At 50.7% G+C, this 15,765-nt stretch overlaps 1 protein-coding gene across 4 annotated transcripts in view; it reads left to right on the top strand.

Moving 5' to 3' along the window:
• Positions 1 to 15,765, top strand: part of GALNT16 (polypeptide N-acetylgalactosaminyltransferase 16) — an 89,785-nt gene that overhangs the window by 52,646 nt on the left and 21,374 nt on the right. For all 4 annotated transcript variants that reach the window (XM_053602774.1, XM_053602773.1, XM_053602772.1 and 1 more), the window contains 6 exons: positions 905 to 1,062; positions 4,818 to 4,916; positions 5,806 to 5,873; positions 6,685 to 6,750; positions 10,188 to 10,309; positions 13,614 to 13,701. In XM_053602774.1, coding sequence (XP_053458749.1) covers positions 905 to 1,062; positions 4,818 to 4,916; positions 5,806 to 5,873; positions 6,685 to 6,750; positions 10,188 to 10,309; positions 13,614 to 13,701 — 601 coding nt within the window. The remainder of the gene's footprint in view (positions 1 to 904; positions 1,063 to 4,817; positions 4,917 to 5,805; positions 5,874 to 6,684; positions 6,751 to 10,187; positions 10,310 to 13,613; positions 13,702 to 15,765) is intronic.

The following is a 15,765-nucleotide window of genomic DNA, read 5'->3' as shown; positions in this document are numbered from 1 at the left end:
AGTGACTGTGGCCCAGTGGACCTGACATGGGGTCATCTCTGGAGCATGTGATCTGTATCACCATCTGTGCATCTGGGCTGCAGGAGGTCTGGCAGCAGCCTGCGAGGGCTTGCTGTCCTTACAGGCAGTTCTGCCTACAGCATCAGTCCAAGCCCTGGTGTGTTACACATCCTGTGTCTAACCCAGTGCTAGGCCCTGAGATTGTCAATCTGCAGGTGATGGGCCAGGCGCGGTGGCTCACGCCTGTGATCCTAGCACCGTGGGAGGCCGAGGCGGGTGGATTGCTTGAGCTCGGGAGTTCGAGACCAGCCTGAGCAAGAATGAGAGCCCCCATCTCCACTAAAAATAGAAAAACTAGTTGGGTATGGTGGCACATACCTGCAGTCCCAGCTACTCAGGAGGCTGAGGCAAGAAGATTGCTCAAGCCCAAGAGTTTGAGGTTGCTGTGAGCTGTGATGCCATAGCACTCTACCCAGGGCAACAGAGTAAGACTATAGCCCCCCCTCAAAAAAAAATCTGCAGATGCTGGTTTGTAGACCCCTCAGATACCTTGTCTCAGGAGTTTGCTGCACTCCAGGACTCACCCCCCACCCCCGCAATGTCCACAAAGAGCATTGGTTAAGAGTGTGGGCTTCAGAGTCAGAAGGACCAGTGTGAATCGAGACCTGAAATTTACTAGCTCTGACCCTGGACACTTTTTTAAAAAAGCTTCTTGAGCCTCAGTTTCCTCATCTGTACAAAGGGGACGGTAGAGCTCCTCCTTACAAAGTTGGGATAAGGCACAAATGAGGTGATGCATTTGGCTCCCGCCTGGTGTGTACTAAGACTCTCTGTGGTCCTAAGCACTTACCATGTGGTGGGCCCCTCCTGCCTGTGGCTGCTCTGATGCTGACCTTTGTCTTAGGTGACAGGAACACCTTCGAAAGGTTTTGATGAGAAGGCATACCTGTCAGCCAAGCAGCTGAAGGCCGGAGAGGACCCCTACAGGCAGCACGCCTTCAACCAGCTGGAGAGTGACAAACTGAGCCCTGACCGGCCCATCCGTGACACCCGCCATTACAGGTATGGCCTCTCTGTGCCTATAGAGAAAGATGGTTGAGAAAAGGCCAACATTGTTTAGCTGGCTTTCTTTCACTCGTGTACATTTAAGAAATGAAGACAGTTCCCTCAGACATAACCTGGTGATTTAGACATTCAAATACCCTCACCTCCTTTGCTTTTTTGATTCCTCTTTATTTCATTGACCTACCAAGGGCCTGCAAAGGCCAAGAAACCTGCTGAGCTGGGCCCAGAGAGGCCCCTCAGCACCTCCTCGGATGTCCCAGCAAGACCACGGGGAGGTCTGAGAGAGTGGGTGAGCCGGGTGCTCTCAGCGCCCTATTGGGGGTGCTGAGGTAAAGGGCCACCAGCCCACTCAGTGCCCACAGTGGAGTGCCGTGCACCGCACCACTGGCACCCTTTCCTGGCCTTCCTCCTGCCCCACTGCCCCACTTGCTCAATAACTCCCAGAAATGCCCCAAGCCTTGTTTTTATTTCCCTCAGTGTGATAAGGTGGGAAGGCCCTATACCACCTGTCTCTGGATCAGGACCAAGGATGCTCCCTCTAATTCCATCTCAGTCTAAGTGACTGGGCTTGGGCAAGTCATCACCTCCTTGGTCCAGAACCTTGTGTATCCTGTCTAGAGTGTATGAATCACCACCCCAGTCTTTTCTCTTCCTACCTATGGGAACGGTTTGGGCTCCTGACAAAGCACAACCCTCGCCTCCACATGGCCTGGCCTCATCCACCTCTTCCCCTAGCACTAGTGCCCTGCAATCCTAACCCCAGTTTCCTCCCTTTCTTCTTCCACACATGCTTTTCCATCTGCCAGAACACACCTGCCCCTCATATCCTTTAAGACTTGGCTCAGGCCAGGCAAGGTGGCTCACGCCTGTAATCCTTTCCTTCTGGGAGGCTGAGGCAGGTGGATCGCTTGAGCTCAGGCTTTTAAGACCAGCCTGAACAAGAGCGAGATTCCCCACTCTCTGTCTCTACTAAAAATAGAATAACTAGGGTGGCGCCTGTGGCTCAGTCCGTAGGGCACCGGCCCCATATACCGAGGGTAGCGGGTTCAAACCCAGCCCCGGCCAAACTGCAACCAAAAATATAGCTGGGCGTTGTGGCGGGCGCCTGTAGTCCCAGCTACTCGGGAGGCTGAGGCAAGAGAATCGCTTAAGCCCAGGAGTTGGAGGTTGCTGTGAGCTGTGTGAGGCCACGGCACTCTACCGAGGGCCATAAAGTGAGACTCTGTCTCTACAAAAAAAATAAAAAAATAAAAAAATAGAATAACTAGCTGAATGTAGTGGTGAAATGCCCGTAGTCCAGCTATGTAGGAGGCTGAAGCAAGACGATCACTTGAGCCCAAGAGTTTGAGGTTGCTGTGAGCTATGATGCCATAGCACTCTACCAGGGTGACAAAGTGAGACTGTCTCAGAGAAGAAAAAAAAGACTGGCTCAGTGTCCTTTCCTCCGAGGACTGTTGCTAGCCTTAGCGAGGTTTGGGCTGTCCTCTGTACTTCGTGCAGACATCTAATTGAGTGGCCAGGGCACTGTTGCCATCGATCTTCCCCTCTGCCTGAAGCTGTGTACTCAGAGCCAGGCTGGCCTCCGCCTGGTCCTGGCTGGCAGGCAGGCAGCAATGACTCTGGCCAATTGCTTAGACTCCTGAAGCAGCAACTACAGGTACAAAGGATGTACATGGGATAAGGATACAGAGGGGCCCTGGTCCTAGCACCTTCCTTGTCACTCTTGGAGGCATGCCTGAAGTCCAGGAAGCTTGGTGGCCTGCGCGAGGTGAGCGGGATGCAGGGCTCAGGGAGCTCCAGACCTGTTATTGTCCTGCAGCCCCAGCACTGTGGGCCTCCAGAACCCACTAGTGCTGCCAGATGAGCCAATGATCCTGCTGTGCAGCAAGGCCCCTGATGGGTCAGTGGCCATTTCCTGTCTGCAGAAGCTCTTTCTTAGTCACTACTGGGGCCCTGTCCGGGCATGTCTCCTCCCCTGCTGATGAGGTTCTGACCGTGAAGCTCCACCTGGAGACCCTTCACGGGCAGCTCTAGTCATGACCCGTCTAGTCCCCAGGGCCCAGAGGACCTGCTGACCCAAGCTGTGGGTTGAGGGCTTGGGCCTGGAGAATCTCGGAACCTTCTCAGGTGTTCACCGAGAAACTTCGAGGGTAAATTGCCCTTGGGGCAATGTACATTTTAAAATGAGACTCTATGTCGTAGGCCCTGGTGAGTTGGTGGGGTGCTGCCAGGCCTTCTCAGAAGGCTGAGGTAGATAGGGTGTGTGGGTGTGCACGTGCAGACATGTGTGCTTGTGTAAGTGCAGTGCACGTGTGTGCATGCATATTTGTGCACGTACTTAACATACGCACATAATAATGCATCGTGTGCTTTGCACGTGTGCATGCATGCATGTGCGTGTATACATGCATATGTGTGCATGCGTGTGTGTGTATGTAGGGGACAGAGGTCGTGTTGGCCTTGGTGGGCAGGCCTCCTGTGGTGGGGCCCATGTGCTGGTGGGAGCCTACTCTTCTCTGTAGCCCTCTAGGCTGCAGCTTCTGGCCCAGCAAGGCTGGGGCACAAAGACAGAGACCTGGGGCTCTGGAAGTAGGCCCTGAGGGCTGCCACCCAGGAGGCATATGCTTCTCCCAGCACACCCTGCCTGCCTCAGCCAGCCAAACTCACTCCTGCCCCCAAATCTATAGGTCCTTGGAAAACATGACTTCTCAGGGGCCAGAGGAGAATTTCCCTCCCAACTGCTACCCTACCCCCATCTCAAGGCGAATTATTATAAAGCCTGTCGGGATTTCTCCCATGGGGGTTCCTGCTTGGTGGGACTCCTGCCTGTCTGACCCAGTCTGCTCTGCAGGGCAGGAAATGGGTCTGAGAATTCGGGCTATAGGCTGCTGTCAGTGCAATGAATGCCATAATGAAAAAATAGTCACTGCTGAAGTAGTCCGAGAGCAATCATAATAAAGAAGATGGCTATGAAAACTAGCAGCGAGGCCGCCTTCCAGCCGCCTGGGAGCCTGCATATGAGTTCCCAGAAACAACGGGCAGGAAGCCTGACAGGAAGGGATTGTTTTAACTCCCTTTCTAGAGGAGGGGGAGCCAGGGGGCCAAAAATGTGTCTGTGGATGGCTGGGGAGGGAGCGGATTGGTGGGAAATGCCATTAGTGTCTTCTCAGGGACTTGTTTCCTCCAAGGAACCCAGGACTTTGGGAGGACGTGCAAGGTCACTCTGCGGCCTGCGGTCTGCAGCAGGGCTGCTCATGTTGGGCAGTGCCAGGGAGGGGGTGTGTTGCAGGGTGATTCTTCTACAAATCCTCCCAACATCCTGAGCTGGGAGAAGGAGAAGTCTTCTGCGTTTTGGGAGACAAAGAGAGGTGTTTCCCTCTTGCCCTCCCCCTGCCCCCATTTTTGGCCCCCATGGGGCTCAGGGCTATGTCCTGGGGCCTGATGCAGCACCTGTGCACAGTGGGGAGCCCTCCTGAACCTGGACGTGTCCATGGATGTGGGGTTCTGGATGCTCTAGGTCTTGAGTAAGGAGCTCCCAGGCCTTGGAAATTTCCCTAACCTACATCTCCCCTCTGACGACTCTGATGGGTGACAGCTGAATGCTGGGCTAGTGTGGGCTGGAGCATGGGTGTGGAGGGGCAGGGGCCTGTGGCCTGGTTGTGGCTTGCTTCGCTGCTTCACAGAGGTATTCTAGGGGCAGCAGACTGGATAAAGAGAGGCCTCAAGCCTCTGACCTCCCACTCCCTTTTCAGTTGCCCATCCGTGTCCTATTCCTTGGACCTGCTGGCCACCAGTGTCATCATCACCTTCCACAATGAGGCGCGCTCCACCCTCCTGCGCACGGTGAAGAGGTAAGTCCAGCCATGGTGCCCTCATGGCAGTGGTGCTCCCCCAAGGTCTTGGGTGACCTGCAGCACCTCCGACAGGGAAGGACTGAGATCAGGTCCTATGTATGGGCAGACAGCATGAAGACCAGTGAGCACTGGGAAGGTGGGTCCTGTTCTCCTGAGAAGCTGGGGCTGGTGAGTCAGGGTCAGGAAGACCCCAGAAGTCTGACTGTCAGAGAAATGCAGCAGTCTAACACGAGGTCAGCATCCAGCAAAAATGCAGGCATCAGGACAGAGGGAGGCTGGGCTGGACGTGAGGCCTCAGGAGGCTAGGTGGCAGCCTGGCAGATGTATGTCCAAGTGAGGCGCCTCTTCTGTTTTCCATTTCCTCAATGAATTTAGATAAGAATGAGACTGGGAAAGGAGTGCCCAGTGGTATTCCAGGGATAAAAAAGGGTTTCCTTTCCCAGGCAGCACAAGAAGAGGAGGGAGAGTGGAAGGGAGGAAGCAAAGGGGGCTCCCCTCCTGCCCTTGTAGGTAGGAAAGAGCCTCACCAGCCCTCCAGGCAGGCAGCTCCAGTCCGCCTGGTATTGTCCCCCGGCAGGGCCTGTTCAGGTTCAGGCAGTTTGAGCAGCTCCAGCTCCTACCTTTTCAGCTTAACTAGGGCAACCCCCCCATCCAATCTGGAGTTGGTCCCAAGAGCCCAAGGACCCAGGCAGCAGGGTTAGCCTGGTGCTCCAAAGAGCTCACTGCTTCTCAGCCACTGATCAGGGCCTAGGAAGTTTGCAAACAGTTGTCCATGGCCAGTGTGCTGTCTGCAGAGCTGGGCAGTGGGAAAGTCTCACAGCACTGGAAGGGTAAATGAGAGGTGGTCCCTAATACTGGGTTTCTTCCGTCTCCACTGCTGCTCCAGTGTCCTCAATCGAACTCCTGCCAACTTGATCCAGGAGATAATTTTAGTGGATGACTTCAGTTCAGACCGTAAGTATTCACCTTTTCTGCACCTCTTGATAAGCCCGCATTTCCTCAGAATCTCAGGCAAGCACTCTTGAAGCTGTCCTGCCTACCCCCGACTGACCTCTCTGCCCCTCAGTGGACATTCTGGATCTTTTCTAGGACCCCTCTCTGGCCCTGTTCCTTGATGCCAAAGGAGGGGAAAGAAGAGGGGGGGGGTTATTGCTTTGGATAGGACACCAGTGAGATGACATTAAAAAAAAAAATAGGCATCAGTTTGGCATCCGTATACAGTGGTTAGGGCGCCAGCCACATACACCCGGGCTGACGGGTTCAAACCTGGCCCAGGCCTACTAAGCAACAGTGACAACTACAACAACAATAAAAAAATAGCTGGGCTTTGTGGTGGGTGCCCATAGTCCCACCTACTTGGGAGGCTAAGGCAAGAGAATCGCTTAAGCCCAAGAGTTGGAGGTTGCTATGAGCTGTGACGCCACTCCATGGCACTCTACTGAGGGCATAGAGGGTGACAAAGTGAGACTGTCTCAAAACAAACAAAGAAAAAGTCAGCATCAACAGCCTATTGTTATTACAACACAGGTGAGACTTGTGCTGGTCATTGTTGCTGATGTGCTCTGGCCTGCTGGGGTAGGAGGAAGGCAACGCCATAGATACAGGCATTCTGCAGTCTGGCCTGGGAGCAGGACCATCCTTTAGCCAGTGATGACTGACCCCTTCACCTTCCCCAACCCAGCCCTTTCCTGGGCCTAGTTTGGGGCAGCTCCTGTGGTCTGATGCCCTACATGAACGAGCTCGTCTTCCTTCTCTGCACCCTCAGCTGAGGACTGTCTGCTCCTGACCAGGATCCCCAAGGTCAAGTGTCTGCGCAATGACCGACGAGAGGGTGAGTCCAGTGAGCCCGTCTTGGTGTAGTCCTCTGCGCCTGCCCACTCCCTTTGGCAGCATGGCACACCAAGCCAGCACGGCCCCACTGCATTCCTGATGGCTGGGACCAGGGTCTGCCAAACCTCCTGGCCAGCTCAGCCCCTCTCACGGCAGAACTGTAGGCAAGTTGTTCCATTCCTGGCTGCCGTGATTGTCTCTTCTGCCTTGAGAGTTTGTTGTCAGAATTAAATGAGATAGGCTGTGTGGAAAGGCTTTGAGAAAATCAAAGGGAAGTAGGAGGCAGCTGTGAGCTCATGGCAATCAAGGGGTGTTCTGGGGCATCCACTACTGAATCGCATTATGTATGGCACTCTAGAGGACACACAAGTGTGGTGAGTCCTCATTTATTGTTGTCAGTAGATTCTTGGAAAGTTCAGCTTCAAGGGAAACAATGTATAACAAGACCAGTTTTATCAGGGGCTAACTAATATGAGCAAGAGTTAAGGCCTGTCAGGGTGGCTCATGCCTGTGATCCCAGCGCTCCGAGAGGCAGAAGTGGGAGGATTGCTTGAGGCCAAGAGTGCAACAAGACCAGCCTGAGCAAGAGCAAGACCTTGTCTCTACTGAAAATAGAAAAATTTGCCAGGTGCAATGGCTCTTGTGGTCTCGGCCAATTGGGAGACTGAGGCAGGAGGATCATTTGAGCCCAGAAGTTGGAGGTTGCTGTGAGCTGTGATGATGCCACTGCACTCTAGCCTGGGTGACTGAACAGGGCTATCTCAAAAAAACAAAAAAACAAAAAAAAAGAAGAGTTAAGCTCCAATGGCATATTTCTGGTCACAAAACACTACCAAACTCCTGGGTAAAGATGAAAATACTTCTAATATTAAACATTGAAGAAAACATGAGCTACACATACATTTAAGAAATATTAATGAGGATGGCGCTTGTGGCTCAAGGAGTAAGGCGCCGGTCCCGTATGCCAGAGGTGGCGGGTTTAAACCCAGCCCTGGCCAAAAACCACAAAAAAAAAAAGAAAGAAATATTAATGAAAACAATTTAGATGCTTATTGGCCCAGTTATTCCCGTTCAGGGTCTCAGGTGATGGGAGCCTCTCCTGGCAGCTCAGGGTGTGCTCACATACACCCTCACTCGTGCATAGTTTTGGGATGTGGGAGGAGGGCCTGAGAAGACCCACGACTCCTGACAGACAGTGGCCCCTGCCAGGAATCGATTTCTTTTTCCTGTCATGTTACAGCAAAAGAACATTATTGAGGACCTGCTATACATGTACCCAGTCACTGCCCTTAGAGGGTTTATTATGTAGCCAAGGAGTCAGACTCCATCACAGCAGCAGGCGGGTTGTAGCTGGAGAGCTGGGGGGAGCAAGAAGGGCTTCCGTGGGGGATCGGGCCTCAACCGGGATGGAGGTGTTGTGAAACAGGTAAAGGAGAGCAAGGGAGGGTGTGCCTCGTTCAGGAACTTTGCCAGCAAAAGCATCGTCAGGGATGAGAATGCTTAACACTAATAGCACCTGCTCCTGGGGGCTCCTCCCTGCCCCCCCCCCCCGCATCCACTTTGTCACATTCTTACACTGACGCCTTGTAACAGCCTGCTGTTCCCATTTTGCAGTGATTTGTCCAGGATGATGAATAAAGGAGCCAGGATTACATCATGGGGGCCCAACTCAAAGTCCAGCCTCTTATCTCCCCCTACTCTGTGCCCTCCCTGTGAGATTGCAGCCTCGTCAGCAGGGGGAGTGGGCGGTGTGAAGGGAGAGGAATGAAGACCCTGGAAACCAAAAGAAAGCTTTTAGATTTGATAAGGCGTATAGGAGGGTTTTAGACAGGTGATGGTTTTAGAGAGAGTGATGTGGTAGGTTTATTTAAGAAAGTCCGGTCAGGCCAGGGGCTAAGAGGGTATTGGTGAGGGAGACCTTCAAGCTGGAATGGAAGTAGCCAAAGAGAAATGTCTCCTGAGTCAGTGACTTTCAACCTGTGTGCTGCGACACTGGTGTGGATGAGAGGATCTTAGGGGAGCCATAAAAATTTTTTAAAGATTATTAATTAAATTATTGTTGAAAGAAGGGTGGCGCCTGTGGCTCAGTGAGTAGGGCGCTGGCCCCATATGCCGAGGGTGGCAGGTTCAAACCCAGCTCTGGCCAAACTGCAATAAAAAAAATAGCCAGGCGTTGTGGCGGGCGCCTGTAGTCCCAGCTGCTCAGGAGGCTGAGGCAAGAGAATCACATAAGCCCAGAAGTTGGAGGTTGCTGTGAGCCGTGTGACCTCATGGCACTCTACCCGAGGGTGGTACTGTGACACTCTGTCTCTACAAAAAAAAAAAAAAAAAAAATTATTGTTGAAAGAGGTTCCATGCACAGTAAGTATATTCTTCCTTTTACTCTTTTTTTTTTCTGATGAACATAATAACATTAGTGTGCTGTGGAAGTTTAACTATAGGTTCAAGTGTGCTGTGAGTTAAAAAGATTGAAAAACACCATGCTAGGTTGTAGGTACTGTCAGGCTGGGGGTATGCTGTCCTTGGATTTTGGTGACAATAAATATAAATTTATAGTTAGATGCTTTATAGATACTTACGGAGTGGAAGGATGAGACTGATGGGCCTTTGGATGGATGCATGGTTACTGGAGAGACAGGGGCAGAGTGTGAGGCAGAGGTGTGGCCAGGAAATCTCTCCAAGGAGCTGCTTTTCCTCAGAGCCCTGAGAGCAAGGCCCTTCCCTCCCCACAGTGCACAGGGCACAGAGGGCTGCTCCAGCAGGGGTGGGCAGCGGGACCTCCTATCTCCTGACCGGGCAGGCCCCTAACACTGAGCACAGAGCTGCCCGAAGCAAGGCCGTTCTTTGCTGGGCAGTGAGCAGTTGGCCACTGTCAGAAACCAGAGGCAGAAAAGCAGAATCTGACATCCGTGGGTCTCCTGGGGACCCTGTGGTCTCCCTGTTGTCTTGTTTGACCCTGACAGGGTTTATTATCTCTCTAGATCTCGAGGCTCAGAGAGGTTAAATAACATGTTCAAGGTGAGTGAAGGGGCTGTCATGTAAACTCAGGCCTGTCTTAGTCCAGGAGATTCTCTCTGTGTCACACACTGTGTTGTGACCACCCAAGGTTCCCAGGGGGTGGGTTCTGGTTCTGCCAATACCAAACAACTTTATTGCCCTCTCCACTCAATAAATTGTGACTGTTCATCTGTGTGTCCCCAGAGCCCAGACAGTGTCTGGCACATGGAAAACACTCAGGTAATGACTCTGGGTAATGATGACTGATGGAGGGATGGCAAGAAAGGGAGTAAGACAAGAAACGAGCAGAAGTACAAAGTCAAGTCCAGTCAAAATAACTCAGGAAACCTGATAGGGTGGAGAGCCCTGAGATGTCAAGGGGATGGTTGAGAAGCAGATTAGCTCAGCCCCAGCACCAACCCCTGTTTACTCTTATTGCAGGGCTGATCCGGTCTCGAGTTCGTGGGGCAGATGTGGCCACAGCTGCCATCCTCACCTTTCTGGATAGCCACTGTGAAGTGAACACTGAATGGCTGCAGCCCATGCTGCAGCGGGTGAAGGAGGTAAGCTGGGTGTCCTCAGGAACCGCCTGCCGTGTCCTGGCATGAGGGTATATGGAACAGTCTTCAAAGTTGGGCAGCCATTGTAGGAAACCTAAAGGCTTTGTAATATTTGTCCCATGGGATTGTTGTGAGAACTAAACAGAGTGAGAGTCTGATGAGCTGTAAAGCTCTTGCCATGAATGGGTGCTGTTTTTCTCCTGAGAGAGGCAGGGTCCTATGATGGGGGAGATTTTTCTCGGGCTGGGGAGCCCTTGTGGAGGGGGAAGAGAATGGTGTTGTTAAAAAGAGGAGTGGGGTGGTGCCCGTAGCTCAGTTGGTAGGGCACTGGCCACATACACTGAGGTTGGTGGGTTCAAACCCGGCCAGGGCCTGCTAAAATAACCATGACAACTGCAACCAAAAAATAGCCGGGCATTGTTGTGGGCACTTGTAATCCCAGCTGCTTGGGAGGCTGAAACAAGAGAATCGCTTAAGCCCAAGAGTTTGAGGTTGCTGTGAGCTGTGATGCCACAGCACTCTACCCAGGGTGACAGCTTGAGATTCTATCTCAAAAAACAGAGGAGAGGGTGGGACAGCTCCTAGCACAGGTGGGCCTGCTGTTCTCCAGAACATGGAAGATTTGAGCAGAAGACAGAAAAGGATGAAACAATAATTCAACCACAAAGACAAGTAACCCCGGGCGGCGCCTGTGGCTCAGCGGGTAGGGTGCTGGCCCCATATGCTGAGGGTGGCGGGTTCAAACCCAGCCCCGGCCAAGCTGCAACAAAAAAAAAATAGCTGGGCGTTGTGGCGGGCACCTGTAGTCCCAGCTACTTGGGAGGCTGAGTCAAGAAAATCGCCTAAGCCCAAGGATTTGGAGGTTGCTGTGAGCTGTGTGACGCCATGGCACTCTACCAAGGGCGATAAAGTGAGACTCTGTCTCTATAAAAAAAAAAAAAAAGACAAGTAACCCTGCCCAGGCACAGTGGCTCATGCCTGTAATCCTAGCACTCTGGGAGGCTGAGACAGGAGGATCCCTTGACCTCAGGAGCTCAAGACCTGAGCAAGAGCGAGACTCCGTTTCCACTAAAAATAAAAAAAAAAAAAAATTAGGGTGGTGCCTGTGGCTCAAAGAGATAGGGCACTGGTCCCATATGCCAGAGGTGGCGGGTTAAAGCCCAGCCCTGGCCAAAAACTGCAAAAAAAAATAATAATAAAATAAAAATAAAAAAAATTAGCCTGGTATTGTAACGATGCCTATAGTCTCAGCTACTTGGGAGGCTGAGGCAGGAGGATTGCTTGAGCCCGGGAGTTTGAGGTTGCTGTGAGTGATGCCACAGCCCTCTATCTGGGCAAGAGAGTGAGACTCTGTCTCAAAAATCAATAAATAAATAAAGACAACCCAATTTAAAAATGGGCAATGGATTTGAATAGAGATTCCCTCAAAGAAGATACATAGATGGCCGGAAGCCCATGAAAAGGTGCCCAGGATCATTGGTCATTAGTGAAATGCAGCTTGAAACCACCAGGAAATGCCACTTCGCATCTACTGGGATGGCTGTAAGGGAGAGGGTGGACAGTAACAAGCGCTGCCAGGGCTACAGAGAAATAGCCGCCCTCAAGTATTGCTGGTGGGAGGTAAAACATTGCAGCCACTTGGAAAACAGTCTGGCAGTTCCTCAGAAGTCTGAACATACGTTATCATATGATCCAGCAGCAACCGCTAGGTGGGTACCCAAGAGAAATAAAAACATACATCCGCACAAGAACTTGTACACGAGTGTTCAGAGCAGCACAATTTCAGAATAACCAAAAGGTGGAAACAACCCAAAGGCCTATCAGCTGGTGAATGCGTAAACAAATAGAATTATCCAGTCATAAAAAATAAATGGAGTCCTGATACACACTACAATATTGGTCAACTGTGAAAACCTTACATGAAGTGAAAGCAGTCGCCAAAGGCCACACATTGTATGATTGCATTTATATGAAGTGTCCAGAATGAGCAAATCCATAGACATGGAAAGCGGACTGAAGTTTCTTATTGGGGTGATGAATGTTCTGAAACTAGATAAGGGTGCTGGTTGTACCACCGTAAACCCCCTATCTTGTTCACTTTTAATGGGTGGGTTTTCTGGTATGTGAATCATATCTCAGTACAATAAGCTTATACAGAGGAAGATGTGGGGCACTGATGGTCTCCCTTGGTCAGCCCCCTCTTAGGCATACCTCTTAGGCATGGTATCCTGAGGCAGAGCTGGATGCCATGTTGCAGACAAGAGAACTTTGGGGGTGAAAGCAGAGTGGAGGAAGAGAAGAGAGAAAGAAGAGGCTCTGTTCATGTCTCTCCATGGAGGACAAGATAAGAGAAGACTCAGGAATGGTGATGAAGTTTTACATGTGGGGGCTGGTCACGATGGCTCATGCCTATAATCCCAGCATTTAGGAGGCCAAGGCAGGTGGATTGCCTGAGATCACAGGTTCGACACCAGCCTGAGCCAGAGAGAGACCTCGTCTCTAAAAATAGCTGGGCGTTGTGGCAGGTGCCTGTAGTCCCAACTACTTGGGAGGCTGAGGCAAGAGAATCACTTGAGTCCAAGAGTTTGAGGTTGCTGTGGGCTAAGATGCCACGGGACTCTACTGAGGGTGACCAAGTGAGACTCTGTCTCAAAAAAAATTTTTTTTTACATGTGGGATATGACATAATCCACTTTGTCCCCCTTCCCACCCCACACAAAAAGAACACTTCAGTAAAATCAGCATCATGCCTGAATGTTTTGGAGTTGGATTTGTGTTCTGGGAGGTGATGAGGGGAGTGGTGAATCTGACCTCTCAAGGTGGATGTGGTATGCGGAAGTGGCACCCAGGTTACACAGGGATGCAGGGTCCCAGACCTCAAGCTGCTGGTGCTCCAGTTGGAAAGACTCAACTCAAATATATACAAAGGTAAATGACCTTAATCAAACAACAGTTGAAACCAGCAAGAGAAGAGTCACCTCGGGCAGCACATGAGCCACTGTCCTGGGAATTGCCTGTGGAAGCAGCTTAGCAGAGGGAGAAACCCTTCAGCCCACAGCAGTCAGGGAAGGCTTCATTCACTTGAGGAGGGGAGATCCCAGCAGGGCTCAAAATGATGTGCAAGGAGGGGGTAGGGAGAGCATGTGGGAGCCAGGAGAGAACTCCCAGGAGCCTGCATGTGGTGATAGAGGACAGGGGTCCAGGCCTGCCCTGGATGTGTGCCCCCATCACAGAGAGGCCTTCACCCCAGAGTGGGCAGCTGGGCCTTCTTCCGCTGAAGAGTCCTGGCCTCACATCTCTCTCCTAGGACCACACCCGCGTGGTGAGCCCCATCATTGATGTCATCAGTCTGGATAATTTTGCCTACCTTGCCGCGTCTGCTGACCTTCGCGGAGGTAGGTCCTGTTCCCAGCGGAGGGGCTTTAGACCTGAAAGGAGGTAGGTGAGGGCAGGGAAAACCAGTTCTTCTCAGCTGTGCCAGAGTGTCATTCCCCGACCTTCCCCTATAAGAGAAAATGGGGAGAGATTTGGTGGAGCCCTGGGGTTGGGACAAAGGGCCAGAGCTTCTGGCACAATCAGTGGCAGAGCCAGGCTAGTCTCTCATTTTTCCCTCCCCCTAAACATTGATGCTTCCCAAATGCTGCCAGTTCAGGGACCACGGGCAAAAGCCCATAACGTGATAGCTGTCTTGGAGACGGGTTATCCCTCAGCCTTGCATGAATTCCTAAAGTATATGCCCCTAAAGTGACTAAGACCTGTGGTGTGTGATTCGATGACTATTAGCGCATTTGTTTATTGAGCTCTTGAAATATGGGTGGTCTTAAAAAGCAACAAGTTGCAATTGAGATGTGCTGTAAATATAAAAAAAAATACCAGGGCCAAGCACCATGGCTCACGCCTATAATCCCAACACTTTGAGAGGCCAAGGTGGGAGGACTGCATGTGGTCAGGAGTCAAAACCATTCTGAGCAACACAGTGAGACCCCCATCTCTACAAAAAAATAATAAAAACTACCAGGCATGGTGGCACATGCCTGTAATCCCAGTTTCTCAAGAGGCTGAAGCAGGAAGACTGCTTGACCCCAAGAGTTTGAGGCTGCAGTGAGCTATGATAGTGCCACTGCCTGGGTGACAGATCGAGAGGGACGGAGGGAGCGGGGTAGGGCCTTGGTGTGTGTCACACTTTATGGGGGCAAGACATGACTGCAAGAGGGACCTTACCTAACAATTGCAATTAGTGTAACCTGGTTTATTGTACCCTCAATGAATCCCCAACAATAAAAAAAAAAAAAAGAAACTCTCTCTCTTAAAAAACACCAACCCCGGGGCGGCGCCTGTGGCTCAAAGGGATAGGGCGCCAGTCCCATATGCTGGAGGTGGTGGGTTCAAACCCAGCCTCGGCCAAAAACCACACACACACACACACACACACACACACAAAAAAAAAAAAAAAAAAAAAGACTGCATTTGTTAGTCTGTTAAAAAAAAACCAAAAAAAAACCGTGCCCAAGGGCGGCGCCTGTGGCTCAAGGAGTAGGGCAGTGATCCCACATGCCAGAGTTGGCAGGTTCAAACCTGGCCCTGGCCAAAAACCAAAAAAAAAAAAAAAAAAAACCTGTTCCCAAAAATGGAGTTCTTGGACTTAGTGTAATAGAATGTAAAATATCTCTTTAGTAATTTCGTATATTAATTACATGTTGAAATGATAATATTCTGAACATATTACATTGAAAATATTTTAATCAAATTAATTTTATGTATTTTTTTCTGATATGTCCATTAAACACTTTAAATTACATTTGTGGCTTATATTTGTCAGTTGCATTATATTTCTTTTGATTGCCCTGTGCTGGGCTGTTCAATACAGTAGATAGTAGCTATACTTGGCAATTTAAATTAATTAAAATTAAATAAAATTTAAAATCCAGTCAGTCACACTAGCCACACTAGCACTTCTGGCTTCAAGTGCTCAGAAGCCACATAGGTTAGTGGCTATCATACCACACAATGCAGGTATAAAACATCTCCATCACTGCAGAGAGTCCTACAGCACAGTCCTGAGCTAGAGAAGCTGCTGCTAAGAGCTCATGTGCATAAAGGATTTCCTGTTCAGGGTCTGATTCCCAGGAAATGGATACAGCCATTCATTATATCTTGGGGCTCCTTAATTACCACAGGGCCCTTGCACTTGCTGCTGCCCCTGCCCAGAAATCACTTTCCCCAGATATTTGCAGGGATCCATCCTTCATTCAGGTCTCTACTCAAATGTCACCTTGTCAGAGAGCCTTTCCTAACTATTCTTACTAAAACAGTATGGGCACTCATCCTTTCTTTCTTTCTTTTTTTTTTAGCACTTTCATCCCCAGCTGACATATTATCCACTTAGTTATTTATCTTTGTAGTCTCTTTCCTAGCCTGTAGATTATACACTTCATGAGGGCAGGAGCTCAGGACCCTGT

The sequence above is a fragment of the Nycticebus coucang genome, chromosome 9, assembly GCF_027406575.1.
Source record: "Nycticebus coucang isolate mNycCou1 chromosome 9, mNycCou1.pri, whole genome shotgun sequence".
NCBI lineage: Eukaryota > Metazoa > Chordata > Mammalia > Primates > Lorisidae > Nycticebus > Nycticebus coucang.
The sequence above is the reverse complement of the archived record's forward strand: the minus strand, read 5'-3'. Positions and strand labels throughout refer to the sequence as shown.